This window comes from Aquila chrysaetos, chromosome 3 (assembly GCF_900496995.4).
Source record: "Aquila chrysaetos chrysaetos chromosome 3, bAquChr1.4, whole genome shotgun sequence".
Lineage (NCBI taxonomy): Eukaryota > Metazoa > Chordata > Aves > Accipitriformes > Accipitridae > Aquila > Aquila chrysaetos.
Genome location: NC_044006.1, coordinates 78,795,754 through 78,811,488, shown reverse-complemented (window position 1 = coordinate 78,811,488; position 15,735 = coordinate 78,795,754). Strand labels below are relative to the sequence as shown.

At 74.0% G+C, this 15,735-nt stretch overlaps 1 protein-coding gene across 1 annotated transcript in view; it reads right to left on the bottom strand.

The window, feature by feature from the left end:
* LOC115339291 (SCO-spondin-like) overlaps positions 1-15,735 on the bottom strand; it is a 24,444-nt gene that overhangs the window by 5,578 nt on the left and 3,131 nt on the right. Inside the window, 51 exon segments of the mRNA XM_030009012.2 lie at positions 34-156; positions 291-378; positions 380-403; positions 405-472; positions 698-863; positions 1,463-1,617; positions 1,767-1,895; positions 2,803-2,860; positions 2,941-3,010; positions 3,097-3,262; positions 3,370-3,615; positions 3,694-3,835; positions 4,043-4,170; positions 4,258-4,476; positions 4,589-4,699; positions 4,802-4,856; positions 4,942-5,101; positions 5,170-5,320; positions 5,407-5,512; positions 5,514-5,593; positions 5,713-5,853; positions 5,956-6,108; positions 6,873-7,066; positions 7,068-7,099; positions 7,203-7,294; positions 7,413-7,535; positions 7,655-7,891; positions 8,086-8,259; positions 8,347-8,554; positions 8,556-8,578; positions 8,803-8,920; positions 8,922-9,204; positions 9,336-9,429; positions 9,769-9,877; positions 9,879-9,919; positions 10,191-10,300; positions 10,411-10,538; positions 10,670-10,872; positions 10,965-11,102; positions 11,196-11,452; positions 11,530-11,624; positions 11,914-12,094; positions 12,569-12,821; positions 13,517-13,682; positions 13,785-14,006; positions 14,143-14,315; positions 14,451-14,577; positions 14,708-14,846; positions 15,050-15,290; positions 15,444-15,606; positions 15,691-15,733. Coding sequence (XP_029864872.1) covers positions 34-156; positions 291-378; positions 380-403; positions 405-472; positions 698-863; positions 1,463-1,617; positions 1,767-1,895; positions 2,803-2,860; positions 2,941-3,010; positions 3,097-3,262; positions 3,370-3,615; positions 3,694-3,835; positions 4,043-4,170; positions 4,258-4,476; positions 4,589-4,699; positions 4,802-4,856; positions 4,942-5,101; positions 5,170-5,320; positions 5,407-5,512; positions 5,514-5,593; positions 5,713-5,853; positions 5,956-6,108; positions 6,873-7,066; positions 7,068-7,099; positions 7,203-7,294; positions 7,413-7,535; positions 7,655-7,891; positions 8,086-8,259; positions 8,347-8,554; positions 8,556-8,578; positions 8,803-8,920; positions 8,922-9,204; positions 9,336-9,429; positions 9,769-9,877; positions 9,879-9,919; positions 10,191-10,300; positions 10,411-10,538; positions 10,670-10,872; positions 10,965-11,102; positions 11,196-11,452; positions 11,530-11,624; positions 11,914-12,094; positions 12,569-12,821; positions 13,517-13,682; positions 13,785-14,006; positions 14,143-14,315; positions 14,451-14,577; positions 14,708-14,846; positions 15,050-15,290; positions 15,444-15,606; positions 15,691-15,733 — 7,106 coding nt within the window.

The window sequence follows — 15,735 nt, the reverse complement described above, 5'->3', positions numbered from 1 at the left end:
CCCCCCCCAAGCCCCCCCAGCCCCATCGCTCACCCTCCTGGCAGGGGCTCGGGCAGGTACTGTTGGTGCTCAGGTCCCCGCAGGTCTGGGGGCAGGGGGGCACTCGCACCCCCTCGCAGCCCCTGGCCCCCACAAACACCATCTGGGGGTCGCAGGCTGGAAGGGAGGGGGGCAAACAGGGATGCTCAGGGACGGGGTGCTCCCCCAGTCACCCCAGTGCCAGGCCCCTGCACCCCGGCACGCTCTCCACCCCCGGGGGGTGGGGGTCACCCCGTCCATCCCCCCCATACCTGGGGGCTCCCCGCAGGGCTGCAGGTTGCAGGGCTGGCTCTGGAGGGTGTCCCCGAGGCAGGGCTGCCCCCCATTCTTGGGGGGGGGGATCACTGCAGCTCCGTGTACGGCTCCGCACGCCCCCCCCCGCACTCGGCATCGCAGGGGGACCAAGACCCCCAGGCCGCCCACCCACCGGGCACTGGGGGGAGAGGGTGGGGGGCAGCGGGGAGGCAGAGGGGGTGGGCACCCCCTGCCCACCCACCCGTGCTGCCCCATTGCTCAGCCACAGGACCCCCTGCCACCCCCTTGCCCCCCACCGTGGGTTCCCCAAAGCCCCCCCACCATTGCGGACCCCCGGCCGGCCAGGGCATGGCAGGGGTCCCGGCCCCTGGGGGGGGTCCCGGCCCGCGGTTGAAGCGGGTACCTGGGCAGGCGCGGAGGAAGCAGGCGCGGGTGTCGAGGCGGGGGCGGGCGCAGCCCCCCCCCGGGCAGGGCCCCCCGCAGCAGCGCCCGCCGGCGCAGGGTGACCCCCAGCCCGCAGGAGCTGCTGCAGGGACCCCAGCCGCCCCAGGGGGACAGGATGCAGTCGGCTGGGGGGGGGGCAAGGTGGGGGGTGAGGGCTGCCCTGGGGGGACACCCCCCCCCCCCCGCTCATCCAGCCCCCACCTTTGGTCCCCCCCAACCTTGGTGCCCCCCAGCTCAGACCCCCAGGCTCAATCCCCCCAGCCTCAGGGCCCCCCAGGCTCGCCGTCCCCAGCCTCAGTGACCCCCGCCTCAGAACCCCCCGGCCTCAGAACCCCAACCTCGGATTCCCCCAGCCCCAATGCCCCCCCCCCCCCAGCCCCGGTTCCCCCCCCCCAGCCTTGGTGCCCCCCAGCCCCAATACCCCCCAGCCCCAATGCCCCCCAGTCCCAGTGCCCCCCCAGCCCCAGTACCCCCCCTGCCCCAGTGTCCCCTAGCCCCAGTAACCCCCAGCCCCGATGCCCCCCAGCCCCAGTGCCCCCCCAGCTCCAGTGCCCCCCCAGCCCCAATGCCCCCCCCCCAGCCCCGGTGCCCCCCAGCCCCCCAGGGCAGGCAAATGCACAAGTGGCCAGACACCGCAAGGACAGGGTGGGGGGGCCAGTGCTGGCCAGCGGCAGGACACCCCGGGATGGGGGGATCCCAGTCCTCATCCCCCCCCGCCATGTACCGCAGTCACGCTCATCGGAGCCATCGGGGCAGTCGGGGTGCAGGTCGCAGCGTTTCTCGGGGGGCAGGCAGCCCCCGCTGCTGCAGGAGAACTGCTTGGGGGGGCAGGTGGGGGGGGGGCCAGGCTGGGGTGCTGGTGGAGGTGGGGGGGGCCGCCTGCGGAGCGGGCAGGGAGCGGGGTTCACCACCGACAGCCCCCCTGCCCACTGCGGGCAGGGTTGGGGGGCTCAGCCTTCCCCCTCTCCCCAGGGAGGGGGGTCCCCACAGCCATGGGGGGGTCCCGTGGGGGGGGGGGGTCAGCTCACCGCAGCGCGCCTCGTCCGAGCCATCCAGGCAGTCCTGGCGCCCATCGCAGACCAGGGCCGCATCCAGGCAGCCCAGCACCCCGCAGGTGAACTGGCCCCGTGGACAGAGCAGCCGGGGCAGCGCGGGACCTGGGAGAGCAAAGCGGGGGGGGGGGGGGGGCGCACGGGGGGCACAGCCCCTTCCATGTGTGGGGCTGGGCACGGCACACCCAGCCCCACAGCACCCCTAAACCCACGGGACCCAGCTCACGGCACCCATCACCCCACGGCACCCAGCCCACAGCATCCCAAAACCCACAGCACCCCCCCACAGCACCCCTCGCCCCACAGCACCCCTAAGCTTACGGCACCCCCAGCCCCACGGCACCCCTGAACCCACAGCACCCGCAGCCCCATGGCAGAAAGCTGGGGTGCTGCCCCCCCCCCTTTGCCCCACGGACGCCCACATCCCCGTCCCACTCCCCAGGGTACCACATCGGCTGGGGGGGGGGGGGTCGAGCCTGTCCTCGACCCCCAGGATCCCCCTCACCTGGGGGGGTTGGGGGGGGGACCCCCGTCAGAGCCAGGGAGGGCAGTGCTGTGACCCGGGGGGACACCGGGGGGGGGTCCGGAGGAGGGTGGCCCCCCGGGGGGGCTGGTCGCCGTTGGCAGGGTGCCGGGGGGTGTCGGGGTGTCAGGGGGGCCTGGCAGCCCGGCGGGGGGGGGCACCGCTCAGCTCGGGCTGTCCAGAGCCCCCCAGGCTGGCCGGTGCTGGTTCCGTGCCCCCCGGCACCGCGGGGCTGGTGGCTCCGGCTCTGGGGGGGACCTCGGCCACAGTGGGGGGCTGGGGGGGGGGCTCAGCCCCTGGCTGCCCTGTGTGGGGCAGGACCCGGCTGTGGGGGGCAGGACGGTCCCCTGGCAGGGCCGGCTGCAAGGGTGGGCACAGCCGGGGGGGTCCCACATCCCAGAGACCCCCCCCAGCCCTGCAGCTCCCCCAGGTAACCCCCAGGCTCCACCAGGTCCTGCCCCCCACCCCGCTCTGCCCCACGGCAGGTACCTGGGGGGGTGGGCTCGGCACCTTTGGGGGTCAGCCGGGTGCCCGTCCCCGGGGACGCCTGCATGGGGACAGACAGGTATCACCCACTGCTGTCCCCCAGACCCCCCCACTGCCCCCCCCAGCCCCCCCAGGGCTCACCGTGGCCGGGGGCACCGATGGCGGCTGGGTGGTCGGCACCAGGACGCTGGCTGCCGCGGGCATCGTGGGGCTGGAAGAAGTAGAGGCGGCAATTAGGGGTCGCCCACCCTGACCCCCCCGGCTCCTGTGGGACCACCACCGTCCCAGCACCAGTACCTGCCAGTGCCGGGGGTCTCGCAGCCGGCCTCATCAGCACCGTCGGGGCAGCCGGCGATGCCGTCGCACCTCTGGGATGCCGGGAGGCAGCCGCCGGAGCCCGGGCAGGCGAAGTGGGACGGCGGGCACAGCCCGGGCACCGGGGTGGTCACCGGGGGGGCCAGCCCTGCACGGGGTGGGCAGTGTCGTCGTCAAGGGCAGCACCCCACAGCCCCGAGCCCCCCGCGGTGCCGGACGCCCCCACCGCGGCACCGGGCCCCTGACCCCGCTCACCGCAGGGCAGCTCGTCCGAGAGGTCCCCGCAGTCATCGACGCCGTCGCACAGGGCGCCGTGGGGACCCCCGGGGACGCAGCCCCCGTTCCCGCACCGGAACTCCCCCACGCCACAGGGGCGCTGGCTTGGCGTCGCCGGCATAGTCACTGGCACCACCGGCATCGTCACTGGCACCGGCACCGGCATCACGGGCACCGGCATCACTGGCACCGGCACCGTCACGGCCCCGAGCCGGGCAGGGGGCACTTTGGGGAGAAGGCAGAGGTAGGCGGGAGAAGGGCTCCCATGGTGGGGGGATGAAGGCGTGCCCCCCCCCCCCATACCTGGGGGGCAGCCCAGCAGCTCTGCGCGCAGGACGATGCGGTTGTGGAAGTCTTGGGGGAGGATGCGGACGTGCCGCGCCTGCACCATGCGGCCCAGCAGCCGCACCGCTGGCGTGCCGGCATCCCAGTTACCCTGGAAGAGCTGGGGGGGGGGGGACGGGACAGGGAGGGGGGACACAGGCAGGGGTGTGCAGGCAGGGACGGGCAGGGGGGTGCGCACGCCTGTGCACGAGCACCCACGTGCGCGGCCCCGTGCGTGCAACCGTGGCTCCACGCGCAGCCGGTGCTCGCCGCGTGCCTCCCCCCGCGCCCGCCCGCGGTCGCGGTCGCACCCCGGCGCAGGCGGCACCTTGGCCTCAGGCCGGCCGTCGGCGGTGACCTCGCGGTAGCGGTGCCAGCGGGTGCCGTCGGCGCTGAACCGCAGCAGGAAAGCGGTGACGAAGGCGTCGGAGGAGCCGGCTCCCTGCACCACCACCCCTGCCAGGGGACGGCGCGGCAACGTGTCGGCACCGACACCCACACCGCCGCCGCCGGCAACGCCCGGGGGTCCGGACGGGCACCCACCGGTGATGTTGGTGGGCTCCAGCAGGTCCAGCTGCAGGAAGGGGGGCTCGGAGAGCAGCGCCGGGTAGGCATCGTCTGGGGGGGCCCAGCCCCGCAGCTCCTGCCCGGGGTCACCGCCGTGGAGGCGGGCAGCGTGGGCAGGGGTCCCCGCCTGCTCCGAGGAGGCGGCGAAGCTGCTGTCCGGCAGGGAGGCGATGCCCAGCGGGCGGTAGCAGGGATCTGCCGGGATGGAGGATGTGGAGCGGGGGGGGGGGGACACAGCCCCCGGTCCCCGGCTGCCCGCACCCTGCCCGCAGAGGGCAGCCCCGTGGTCAGGGGGGGTCTTGCTTACCGCCAAGGGGAGGCAGCGGGAAGGTGAGGAGGGGGCTGCCGGGGGGCTCTGCCGGCGTCGTGGAGGGGGGCTCCGTTGTCAGCGTGGGGGGGGTGGCTGTCCCGTTGTCACCTGCGGTGGGGACAGCCACCATGCAGCCGGCGCTGGGGCAGCCCCCACACCGTGGGGACGCCCCCCCCCCTCCCACTGCGGCACCCGCTCCCCCCGACTCACCCGCCGGGGCGCAGTAGCAGCAGGAGTCCCCGTGGCCCTCCACCAGCACCCGGCCCTACGTGGGGTCACCGTCACCGTCACCGTCACCGGCAGGGAGGGTCGTCCCCCCCCAGGGATGCCCCAGCACCCCCAGCCCTCACCTGGGGGCAGCCGGCGGCACGGTGGGGGCAGTAGGGCGAGCAGCGGACGGCCAGGCTGGGCAGGCACTGGCAGACGTGGCAGGGCCCCCCGCGCCAGCGTTCCCCCGGCGCGCGCCGCCGGCCCTGGTACTGGCACTGCCGGCACGGCGCCGTCTGGCACCTGCGGAGAGGGGAGGTCGGCGGGGAGCCCACCCGCCCGCTCGCCACCCCCGGCGCCTGCCACCTCACCTGCGGGCCTTGCGGTAGATGCCGCGGCAGTGCCGGCCGCCGCCGCGCCGGCTGGGGTTGGTGGGGCTGCGGAAGGACCACTGGACGCTCTGGGAGCCGCAGGGACCCGGGCACTCGCCCCACGCCGACCACGCCGACCAGCCGCAGTGCACTGCCAGCAACGGGGGGCACCGGGTCAGCGGGGGTCCCCCCCGGCCCCTCCCTGCCGCCGCGGTGCCGCCGCGTGCCAGGACCCACCGGTGCAGTCGGGGTTTTGGCGGCAGCGCCGCAGTTGCCCGTCCAGGCAGGTGCAGAGGCGGCAGTTCACCTTCACCGGCTGCCCCGGCCGGTACCGCAGCCCCCCCAACCTGGCAGGGGCACTCCCGCGGGCGCACGCACCGGCCGCTGCCGGCATCCAGCACCAGCCCCGCCGCGCACCAGCACCCTGCCACGGGGGGCGAGTGGGTGGGCGGGTGCGCCGCGTCTGGCCTCTCGTCCACTCCAAGGCGAAGGGTCCCCCGGGGTCTCCGCAGCTCCCCCCATCGTCGTCCCCCCCCGCCTCACCTGGGCTGCAGGGTCGGTCCTGCCGGCACTTAGCGCCAGCGGCGAGGTCGGCGCAGGACGCGGGGCAGGGGGCACAGGACCGGGGCCGCAGCCCCCCGGGGCAGGCGGAGGCGTTGGGGCAGCCCCCCGGCTCGCAGGCGCCTGGGGCGGGAGGAGCGGGGTCAGCCACCCCCCGGAGCCCACCCATCTCACCGGGACCCCCCCGGTCCCCCAGAGCCCCCACCCCACCCCACTGTCACCCACCCATTTCGAGGGTGGCGGGGGACGCGCCGGGCAGCTCGGCGCAGTGGCGGCCACCGTTCTGGGGGGGCCGGCAGTCCCGCCGCCGCAGCCGCACCCCACCGCAGCCCCCCGTGCAGTTGGACCAGGTCGCCCACTCGCTCCAGGCGCCGTCCACTGCGGGCAGGAGGCAGAGGTGTGAGGGCGGGCAGCCCCTGCCCGCACCCCCCTGCCCCTGCACCCCCTGCCACCCCAGGGCCACGGCCAGCCCTGACCTGTCCGGGGGGGGGCCCTGCTCCTGCCCCAGCAGCCCCAGCCATGGGAACCCCCCAGACCCCTTGGGCAGCCCATTGGGGTGATCTAGGGGAGTACTGGGATGCTCTGAAGAGATATTGGGGTCCTGGAGAGGGATAATGGGGTCTTAGAGAGGGGGTATTGGGGTGCCCTGGGGGGTACTAGGATGTCCCAAAGGGGATTGGGGTCACCTAGGGGCATGTCAGAATGCTATAAGGGAGTATTGGCGTGTCCCTGGGGGGGGATTGGGAACCCCCTTGGGAACACCCAAACCTGCCAGGCAGCCCCAGCCATGGGAACCCCCAAATCCCCCAGGCAGCCTCAAGCATAGGGACCCTGAAATCTCCCCAGCACTCCGGCCATGGGAACCCCCAACTCCCCTGGGCAGCCCCAACCATGGGAACCCCCAAATCCCCCAGGCAGCCTCAGCCATAGGGACCCCAAAATCTCCCCGGCACCCTGGCCACGGGAACCCCCAACTCCCCTGGGCAGCCCCAACCATGGGAACCCCCAAATCCCGCAGGCACCCCAGCCATGGGGTCCCCCTGGACCCCTCGGGCATCGCCAGCGGTGGGACCCCCCCCCAAACCCCCGTGCCAGCACCCCCCCCCGCGGACCCCCCCGTCCCTCCCGGCAGTCCCACTCACCGGGGCAGGCGATGCTGAAGCACTGCTGCTCCTGCGCGGCCTGACCGCGGCACCGGTGCAGCACGCCGGGTCGGTGCTGATGGCAGCCCCGTGTGCGCTGCTGCAAGCCGGGGCCGCAGGAGCGGGTACAGGCACCCCAGGGCCCCCAGGGCCCCCAGACCCCACAGTCCTGCTCGTCCTGGGGTGGTCCCCCCCCCGGCCCCGCAGTCCGGCACCCCGTCGCACACCTGCGGCACCGGCGCGGTGCTGAGCCGGGGAGGCGGCGGGGCAGCACCGTAGGGACCCCGTGGTGGCACCGGGAGGGGCGGGGGTCCCCCACAGCCCCCATACCTGCTGGAAGGTGACGCACTCGTCCTCCCCGCAGGTGTATTCGGCGCAGGGTCCCCCCGTCCGGTTGCTCCCACCGGTGGGGACGTGGCTTTCTGGGGAGGGGACAGGGGGTGGCCGTGGCGGGGTGGCCGTTTCCAGCCGCGACCCCCAGGCACTGTCAGGCTGCAGCCCCCCGCCACCCCCCACCTCCCTTGCCAGGGAGCCCCTCACCGCAGGCCAGCTCATCCTCGCCCCGGGGACAGTCGGTGGCACCGTCGCAGACCCTCGATGTGTTGAGGCACACGCCATCGTCGCAGGCAAAGTGCCCCGGACACGGCGGGATGGCGGTTGAGCCTGCGCCGGGGCCAGAGCACCATCAGGCGCGACGCCGTGGGGGGACCCTCAAGAGCATCCCACCATGCTGGCTGCCACCAGGGAGGGGGACACCGGGGGAGACCCCGACCACAGCTCACCGCAGCGGTCGGTGCTTTCGTCGGAGCGGTCGCGGCAGTGGGGGACGCCGTCGCAGAGGTGGCCGTAGGGGACGCAGTCGGTGCCGTGGGCGCAGGGGAAGCGTCCGGGCTCGCAGCCGCCGGCACAGCCCAGCTCGTCGCTGCCGTCGCGGCAGTCGGCTTCGCCGTCGCAGAGCCAGCCCCGCGGCGTGCACTCCCCGCTCCCGCAGGCGAAGGCGTAGGGGCCGCACGCCGGCACTGGGGGCAGCGGGTCACCGTGGGGTGCCCGGCCCAGCGATCCCCATCGCACCCCCATCCCCACCAGGTGCCATCCCGGCGCAGAGCACGGCGATCCCGGCAAACCTCCCCCGTGCCGGCACCGGGGCTATGGGGCAGGGCAGCGGGGAGCCGCGCGGGGGGTCCGGCCGCCCCACGGCACCGCCGCCCCTCACCAGCCGAGGCGTTGGCGGGGGTGGTGAGCACGGCAGCGGCCAGTGCCGCCGCGCACCCCGCCGGGCTCTCGTCCCAGCCATCCCGGCAGTCGTGGTGGCCGTCGCAGACCGTGGCCTCGCCAATGCAGGAGCCGTCGGGGCAGGGCAGCTGCCCGGGGGCGCAGGTCACCCGGTCTGGGGGGGACACACACAGTCCCATGGGGTGATGCCGCCACGGGCAGGGGGTCCCGGCGAGGGGGGCTGAGCCCCGTGGCCCCTCACCTGGGCAGAAAGCCTCGTCGGTGCCATTGGCACAGTCGCGGTGGCCATCGCAGACGGTGGATGGGGGCAGGCACCGGGCATCGGGACACTGGAAGTGGCCGGGGGGGCAGACGCAGCCGCGTTCATCGCTGAAGTCACCGCAGTCGTCGCGACCGTCGCAGCGGTGAGGGTATGGCACGCACCGGCCCACCGCGCAGCGGAACTCGCCCTGCGTCGCAGGTCGGGCTGCAGCCTGCAGTGGCAGCGGTCAGGGAACCCCGCCGTGGGGCATAGACCCCCAGGGTCAGGGGGCTCAGCGACCCCCGCCATGGGGCACAGGCCCTGCTGCTATGGGGCGCAGCCTGCTTGCAGCCCCCTCCTGCACCCCGCTGCTCTGGGACCCGGGACCCCTGCAATGCCCCCCCCCCGCCCCAGCGCCCCTGGGCGCAGCCGTGGGGGGGCCGTGGGGCCACTCGCCTGCTTCATCCGAGTCGTCGGCGAAGCCGCAGTCCAGCTCTCCGTCGCAGACGCGTCCCGGGGGGAGGCAGCGGCCGCTGGCGCAGCCAAACTCGGGGGGGGGTGCAGGTGGAGGGGGGGCAGCCGTCCTCGTCGGAGCCGTCGGGGCAGTCGGGCACGCCGTCGCAGCGGGCGCCCCAGGCCAGGCACTGCCCGCCGGCGCAGCGGTGCTGGTGCGGGGCGCAGCGCGGGGCGCAGACTTCATCCGAGCCGTCCCCGCAGTCCTCCTCGTTGTCACAGACCCAGGCGCCCGGCACGCAGCGCCCGTCGGCGCGGCAGGCGAACTCCCACTCGGCACAACGCGGCTCGGATGGGCACGGCTCCGGCGAGGACGGGCAGTGCCACCGACCCGCCGCGCACGTGCTGCGGGGATGGGGACGGCTCAGCCCTGGGGTGCTCCCCCCCATCCTGGCGTCACCGTCCCGGCAGCCCGGCTGCTGGCGGGTGCTGGATGGCTGTGCCGGCCCGGTGCCGCACCAGGCGGGGAGACTCACCAGTTCTTGCAGCCCTGCTGCACCGCGGCACCGGCCGGGAAGGCAAAGCCGTCCCAGAAACACGGGCACTCGGCGGGCTCGATGCAGCCGCCATCTGCGAGCGGAGAGGGGAGGAGGTGTCAGCACCATGCCAGCCCCATATCAGCCCCACTCCGGCCCCACGCCAGCCCCACACCAGCCCCATATCATCCCCACTCCAGCCCCACGCCAGCCCCATACCATCCCCACTCCATCCCCACTCCAGCCCCATATCATCCCCACTCCAGCCCCACGCCAGCCCCATACCATCCCCACTCCATCCCCATGCCAGCCCCATGCCATCCCCACGCCAGCCCCACGCCAGCCCCATACCATCCCCACTCCATCCCCATGCCAGCCCCATGCCATCCCCACGCCAGCCCCACGCCAGCCCCACGCCGTTGCCAGGTCTCACCGTGCAGGACCCTCCCCGGGGGGCAGAAGCAGCCCTCCAGACAGGACAGGCCCTGGCAGTGCTCGGGGGGCTCCCGACCGAGGCTGCGGCAGGTGGGGGGGCAGGGGGGGGCCACAAGCGTTGTACTCCAGCCCCCCGTCGCACTGCAGGGCTGGAGACAAGGAGTCGGGCAGGGCAGGGACCCCCCCCCCCCCCACAGCCGCCTGGCCCCGCTCCCTCCCCATGCGGGGGGCTCCTGGCCCCCCCCAGCCCCGGATCCCAGCCCCCCCCCAGCCCCATCACTCGTCTGGATCAGCCACGGGACCAAACCCAGACCCCAGCACAGCCCATGGGGGGCACAGCCCGGCCCCCAGCCTGGACCCCCCCAAAACCCCCCCCCCCAGCCTCGAACGGAGCCCACGGGGATGGGGACGGTGACTCACGGCACAGCTGCTGGCTCCTCCATCGGATGTGGATGCCGCGCCGGCCGCACTCCTCGGCGTAGGTGGCGATGGCCGTGCACAGGCACTCGCAGTCCCCCCCGGAGTCGCAGCTGCCGGCAGAGCGCGGCGGATCGGTGCCGCAGCCGGTGGGATGGGGGTGGCGGGACCCCCCCTCCCCCGGTTCGTGGACCCCCCTGCCCGCTGCCGGCTCGGCACTTACCCGCAGGCATCGAAGACGCACCAGTCGTAGAAGCGCTGGCACGGCACCGCGTCGTGGCACGGTGCGAAGAGCCGCTGCCGGAGGACGCTGCAGCGCCTGCGGGCCCACGTCGCCCGGTGGGGGCTCTCCTGGGGGGGCCAGCACCGCTGTCAGATGCCACCCCTTGGCCAGCCAGGCGCCGGGGCTGCCCCCCCCACCTGCTCCCCACCACCGTCCCCGCGCAGCTACCCCGGTTCCCCATCCCTGTCCCCATCCGTACGGTGCAGGGGTGCCGCGCGTCGGCGCTGTCGACCTCGGGGCAGAGCAGGCTGAGGCGCCAGGAGTTGCCGAAGAGGTCGGCGGTGGGCTCCAGCACCCCTTGCCGGCTGGCAAAATCGTTCTCGGCGTCGCCATCGAAGTTCCCGCAGAGCCCGACCACGCGGCCCCGGTGCTGCGGCTCCAGCCGGACGTACACCCGCGTGCCTGGGGTGGCACAGCATGGCGCTTGGCACCGGCGTTCCACCGTGGCACGGCTGGCCCGGGGACCCCCCCCGAGCCCTCCCGGCAGGTCTCACCTCCGTCCCAGAGCACCGCCAGCCCCAGGCGGGAGAGGAGGAGGAGGAGGAAGAGGCCGGCGCGCTCCAGCGTCAGCCCGGTCCCGCTGTAGATTTTGGGGGGTCGAACCGAGACCCCGTTCACTGTCACGTCCCTCCCTGCCGGGACAGGGTGGGCTGTCAGGGGCGGTGACTCCCGGCACATCCCCGTCCCATGGGGGACCCGTCCCCGCGTCCCCCCCGTCCCCTCACCCCGCAGCATGTGCACCACGGTGTTGCCCATCACCACCACCACCGATTTGGTGCAGGTGACACCGCTGGTGCCGCAGGGGACGTTCTCGGCGGTGACGGTGAAGAGGCCGGTGGTCTCGCGCGCCAGCAGGTACTCGCAGTCCCCCGGGAAGGAGAAGGCTCGCCCGTCGAAGGTGACGTAGTGGGGGTCCCCTGTGGCCACACAGGTCCCCGCGCACTCCTCCCGGCCGCAATGCCAGCGCTGCTGCCGGCACACGCTGCGGGGGACAGAGCTGAGTGCCGGTGCAGCCACGGCATCCCCGGGGTGTGGGTCTGGCTGGGGGGGGGGTCTCACCAGGTGTTGCAGTCCCGGACGATGGTGTCGTTGGGCCGGTACAGCCGCCCGCCGTGGTGGCAGGGACACTCCTCTGGGGACACGCAGCGCCCGTCCTGCCGATGCGAGGACCCCCCCCCCAGTGAGTCGGCGCTGGTGGGGAGAGGGGACTGACAGCCCCCCTGCAGCACGGGGGGCTCTGGACAGGCACCAGCAGAGGGGCTGGGACCCCCCCAGTACCCCTCACCAGCCCTCCCCCCCATCCCCAATGGCCCACATCCCCTGGACCCCCCAGCCCCTGGTCCCCCATGCCCAGGTCCCCTGACCCCCCACTTCCCCAGCCCCCTGATGCCCCAGGTCCCCCAGCCCCCTGGGACGCCCTCCCCAAGGGAGGGGGTCACCCACCAGGAATACGGTGCCAGGAGGGCAGACGCAGCCGTCAGCGATGCCGGCACAGGTGCCGTTGGGCTCAGCGCCGTCGCAGCGGCGCAGGCAGGACCCCGGGGCATGAACCAGCCCCCCAGGGCAGAGGGCGGCCACAGGGCAGGGGGCTTCGGCACAGCGCCAGGACCCGCCGGCGCAGATGCTGCGGGGAGGGGACATGGTGAGGGCAGCCCCCCAGCACCCTCCAGGCCCGGGGAGCCCCCCCACCCAGCCGGCCCCACGCCAGGGTCCTGGCATCCCCATCCCACCCATCCCCATCCCCATCTCCATCCCATCTCCACCCCATCCCACCCAAAGCCCACTTCCCAGCAGAGATGCCCTGGGCTCCACATCACCACCTCAGGGATGGGTCCCCCCGCCAGCCATGCCGGGGGGGGCCGGAGACAGGCTCTTTGTCGGTAGCACCGGCGCCCCGTGGCAGGGACGGTCAATGAAAGCCACCTATCCCGCGGTGCCGTCCCAAACGGGCCGTAGGGGGATTTCATCAGACGTCTCCTGCCACCCGCCACGTCCTGCGGCACTGGATCGGTGTCCCTCGTCCTGCCCAGCCCTTGCCATCCCCTGTGTCCCCTGTCCGGTCCCTGCCACCCCCTCGGGCACCGGCTGGGCTACGCACCACGCGTTGCAGCCCCGGCGGATCTGGCTGCCGGGAGGGTAGAGCTGGGTGCCGTGGCGGCAGGGGCAGTCGCCCGGCGGGACGCACTGCCCGCCCTCGGCCAGCACCAGCCCAGCAGGGCAGTTGCAGCCGGGGATGCAGAGCCCGTCCAGGTCGGGGCAGGAGCTGCCCCCGTCCAGGCGCAGGTCGGCGCAGGTCTGGCCGCAGGGACGGCCGCACTCCAGGTACAGCTGCCCCCCGCCGCACGGCACGCCTGCGGGGACGGATACGGGGAGGTCACTGACAGCAGCATCCCTGCTCTGCCCTGCCCTGCTGCCTGCACCCCCAGCACCCGGCCCTCCCCGCTGTCCCCTGGCATGTGGTGGCAGCATCCCCATCCCATCCCCACCTCATCCTATCCCATCCCATCCCCATCTCATCCCATCCCCATCCCATCCCATTGCCATCCCCACCCCCATCCCATTGCCATCCCCATCCCATCCCCACCTCATCCTATCCCATCCCATCCCACCCCCATCCCATCCCATTGCCGTCCCCACCCCTATCCCATCCCCATCCCATTCACCCACCCAGCCCACCCCCCACCCACCATCCACCCGCCAGCCACACCCCCACCCACCCACCCCGGCACCCACCCAACCCATCCATCCCACCCCACCTCATCCACCACCCTCTCACCCAGCCCCAGCGTCACCCCTGCCTCCCCATCCCCATCTCATCCCATCCCATCCCCATCTCATCCCATCCCCATCCCATCCCATTGCCATCCCCTCCCATTCCATATCATCCCATCTCATCCCATCCCATCCCCATCTCATCCCATCTCATCCCATCCCATCCTCATCCCCATCTCCATCTCATCCCATCCCATCCCCATCCCCATCCCTATCCCCATCCCATCCTACCCCACATTATCCATCCCTTCCATCCCGCCCCCCTGCCCCGCACCGCAGAAGCTCTGGTTCCTCCAGGAGAGCGCGGCTCCCTCCCGGGCGCACTGCCGGGCGTAGGCAGCCAGCACCGGGCACAGGCAGCGCTGCCCGCCCCGGCAGGCGCAGGCATCGTGCAGGCAGAGCTGGAGGAAGGGCTCCGGCTCCACGACCCGGTGGCAGGGCTGGGGGCGGGAGGCGCAGGTCAGGCTGCGGCGCCGGCACTCGGCACCTCCGCCGGGCACCGGCCACGGTGGCGCTCAGCCGGGGCGGGGGCCGCTCGGCACCTGGAAGGCAGGGCCGTGCAGGACGGCGCAGGCGGCCTCGGCGAGCTCCCGCCGCCCCGCGAAGGCACCGCAGGGCTCGAGGGGCAACGGGCTGAGCACGGGGCAGTCGCCGGACGCCCGGTACTTGTTGGCGAAGGCGGTGATGCTGGTCTCCACGTCGCCCGCCGGCGTGGTGAACTCATCCTGCTGGTTCCAGTTGTAGGTGCCGCAGAGCCCCCGCACCTGCCGCGCCGGCACGTGGCTCAGGATGGGGCCCGCAGGACCCCCTGTAGCCAGGATCCATCCCGCCGGATCCCAGCCCAGTTCCACCACCAGGCACCACCGTGGTGGCGCGGCATAGCCGAGGACGGGGGCTCACCTTGTCGGCGAAGGCAGGCTGGAGGGTGATGTAGGCGGCGGGGGTCTCCAGCCCCCAGAGGACGTGGGCCCCGAAGGTCTGGAGCAGCAGGAAGGAGGAGGACGCCCGGCGGATGCTCAGCTCTGCGCCGGCAAAGGGCAGCGTCACCTCCCGCCCGTCCACCGTCACCTCGCCTGCGCCGGGAGAGCAAGGGGACGTCAGGGCACGGCTACCGGGCTGGCACCCACCACCGTGGGGATGTCAGGGCACGGCCCCCGGGCCAGCACCCACCAGCCCGCCGGGGCGCAGGGACGGTCCCCGCAGGTCACCTGTGCCGCGGAGGCGGGCGGAGGTCCGGCGGGCACTGACGGAAAGGGACCGGAGACAGCCGAGGGGCCGGCGGCTGTCGCAAGCCTCGTGCTCGGCCGTGATCAGCAGCTGCCCCTCCACGAAGTCCTGGGGGGGCAGAGACCCCACTGAGCCCCCCTGTGCCGGGGTCCCCAGGGCAGAGCCCCCCAGGGCAGGTCTCCACCACCCCGGCCACCACCACGGCCACCATCCCGGCCACCGCAGCGGCCGCACTCACCTGCACCAGGGTGTAGGCGCAGGCGCCCAGGAAGGAGAAGCGCCGGCGGTCGAAGGTGACGTAGTGGCGGCCCCCCAGCACCGCGCACTCCCCCGGGCACCGGTCCTGGCTGCAGAGCCAGTGCCCACCCTGGCACGTGCTGTGGGCACAAAAGGGAACACCAGGCTCACCGGGGGGGGGGATGATGACACAGCCACGGCACCTCCTGCCGCACCGGGCATGGATGCGCAGGCGCTTGCCCCCCACCCCAAAAAACGGGGTGCGATGGGCATCGTGCCCATCCATAGGGTTTATTCCCCTGTGGGTGCAGAATTCCGGCCCTGGCGCCTCGGCATTGCTCACCACTGATTGCAGCGCTGGCGGATGCTCTGGCCTGGGGCGTAGCGCTGGCGGCGGTGGTGGCAAGGGCAGGCGCTCGGGGGGACGCAGAGCCCCCCGTCCTGGTAGAGCCCCGGCGCGCACTCGCAGCCGCCGGCGCAGTCCTCGCGGCACGGCCCCTCCTCGGCGCTGCCCACGGCCGCGCAGCTGGCGGGGCAGGAGGAGACGCAGTCCGAGAACCGCTTCCCCGCACCGCACCGCCGCTCTGCCGGGACAGACACCGCGCTCAGCACCGGCGGGCTCGGCGCCGACTGAGGGGTGCGCACACGAGCCTTTGGGGCGCGGGAGCCGCCAGCGCAGCAGTGGTGGGGGGAGCCGCAGTGAGGGGCTCGGTGCCAGACCCCCCCCGGGTCCCTACCGCAGAAGCCCGGCTGGCGCCAGTCGACGTAGGTTTGGTGCCGGGCACAGTCCCGCGCGTAGGCGGCGAAGGTGTCACAGACGGCCGGCGGCGGTGAGGACCCGGCGTCCCCCTCCCGGCACTGCACCTCCAGGCACGCCGCATAAAAACCACCGGGGTCAACCTGGCGCAGGGGCGGTGGGTGAGGGCGGTGGGGCCGGCACCCCCAGCACCTCCCGGGCTCTCGCGGCAGTGGGCACCCACTCACCTCGCCGTGGCACTGGCGGAAGGGCTCGGCCAGCAGCTTCCCGCC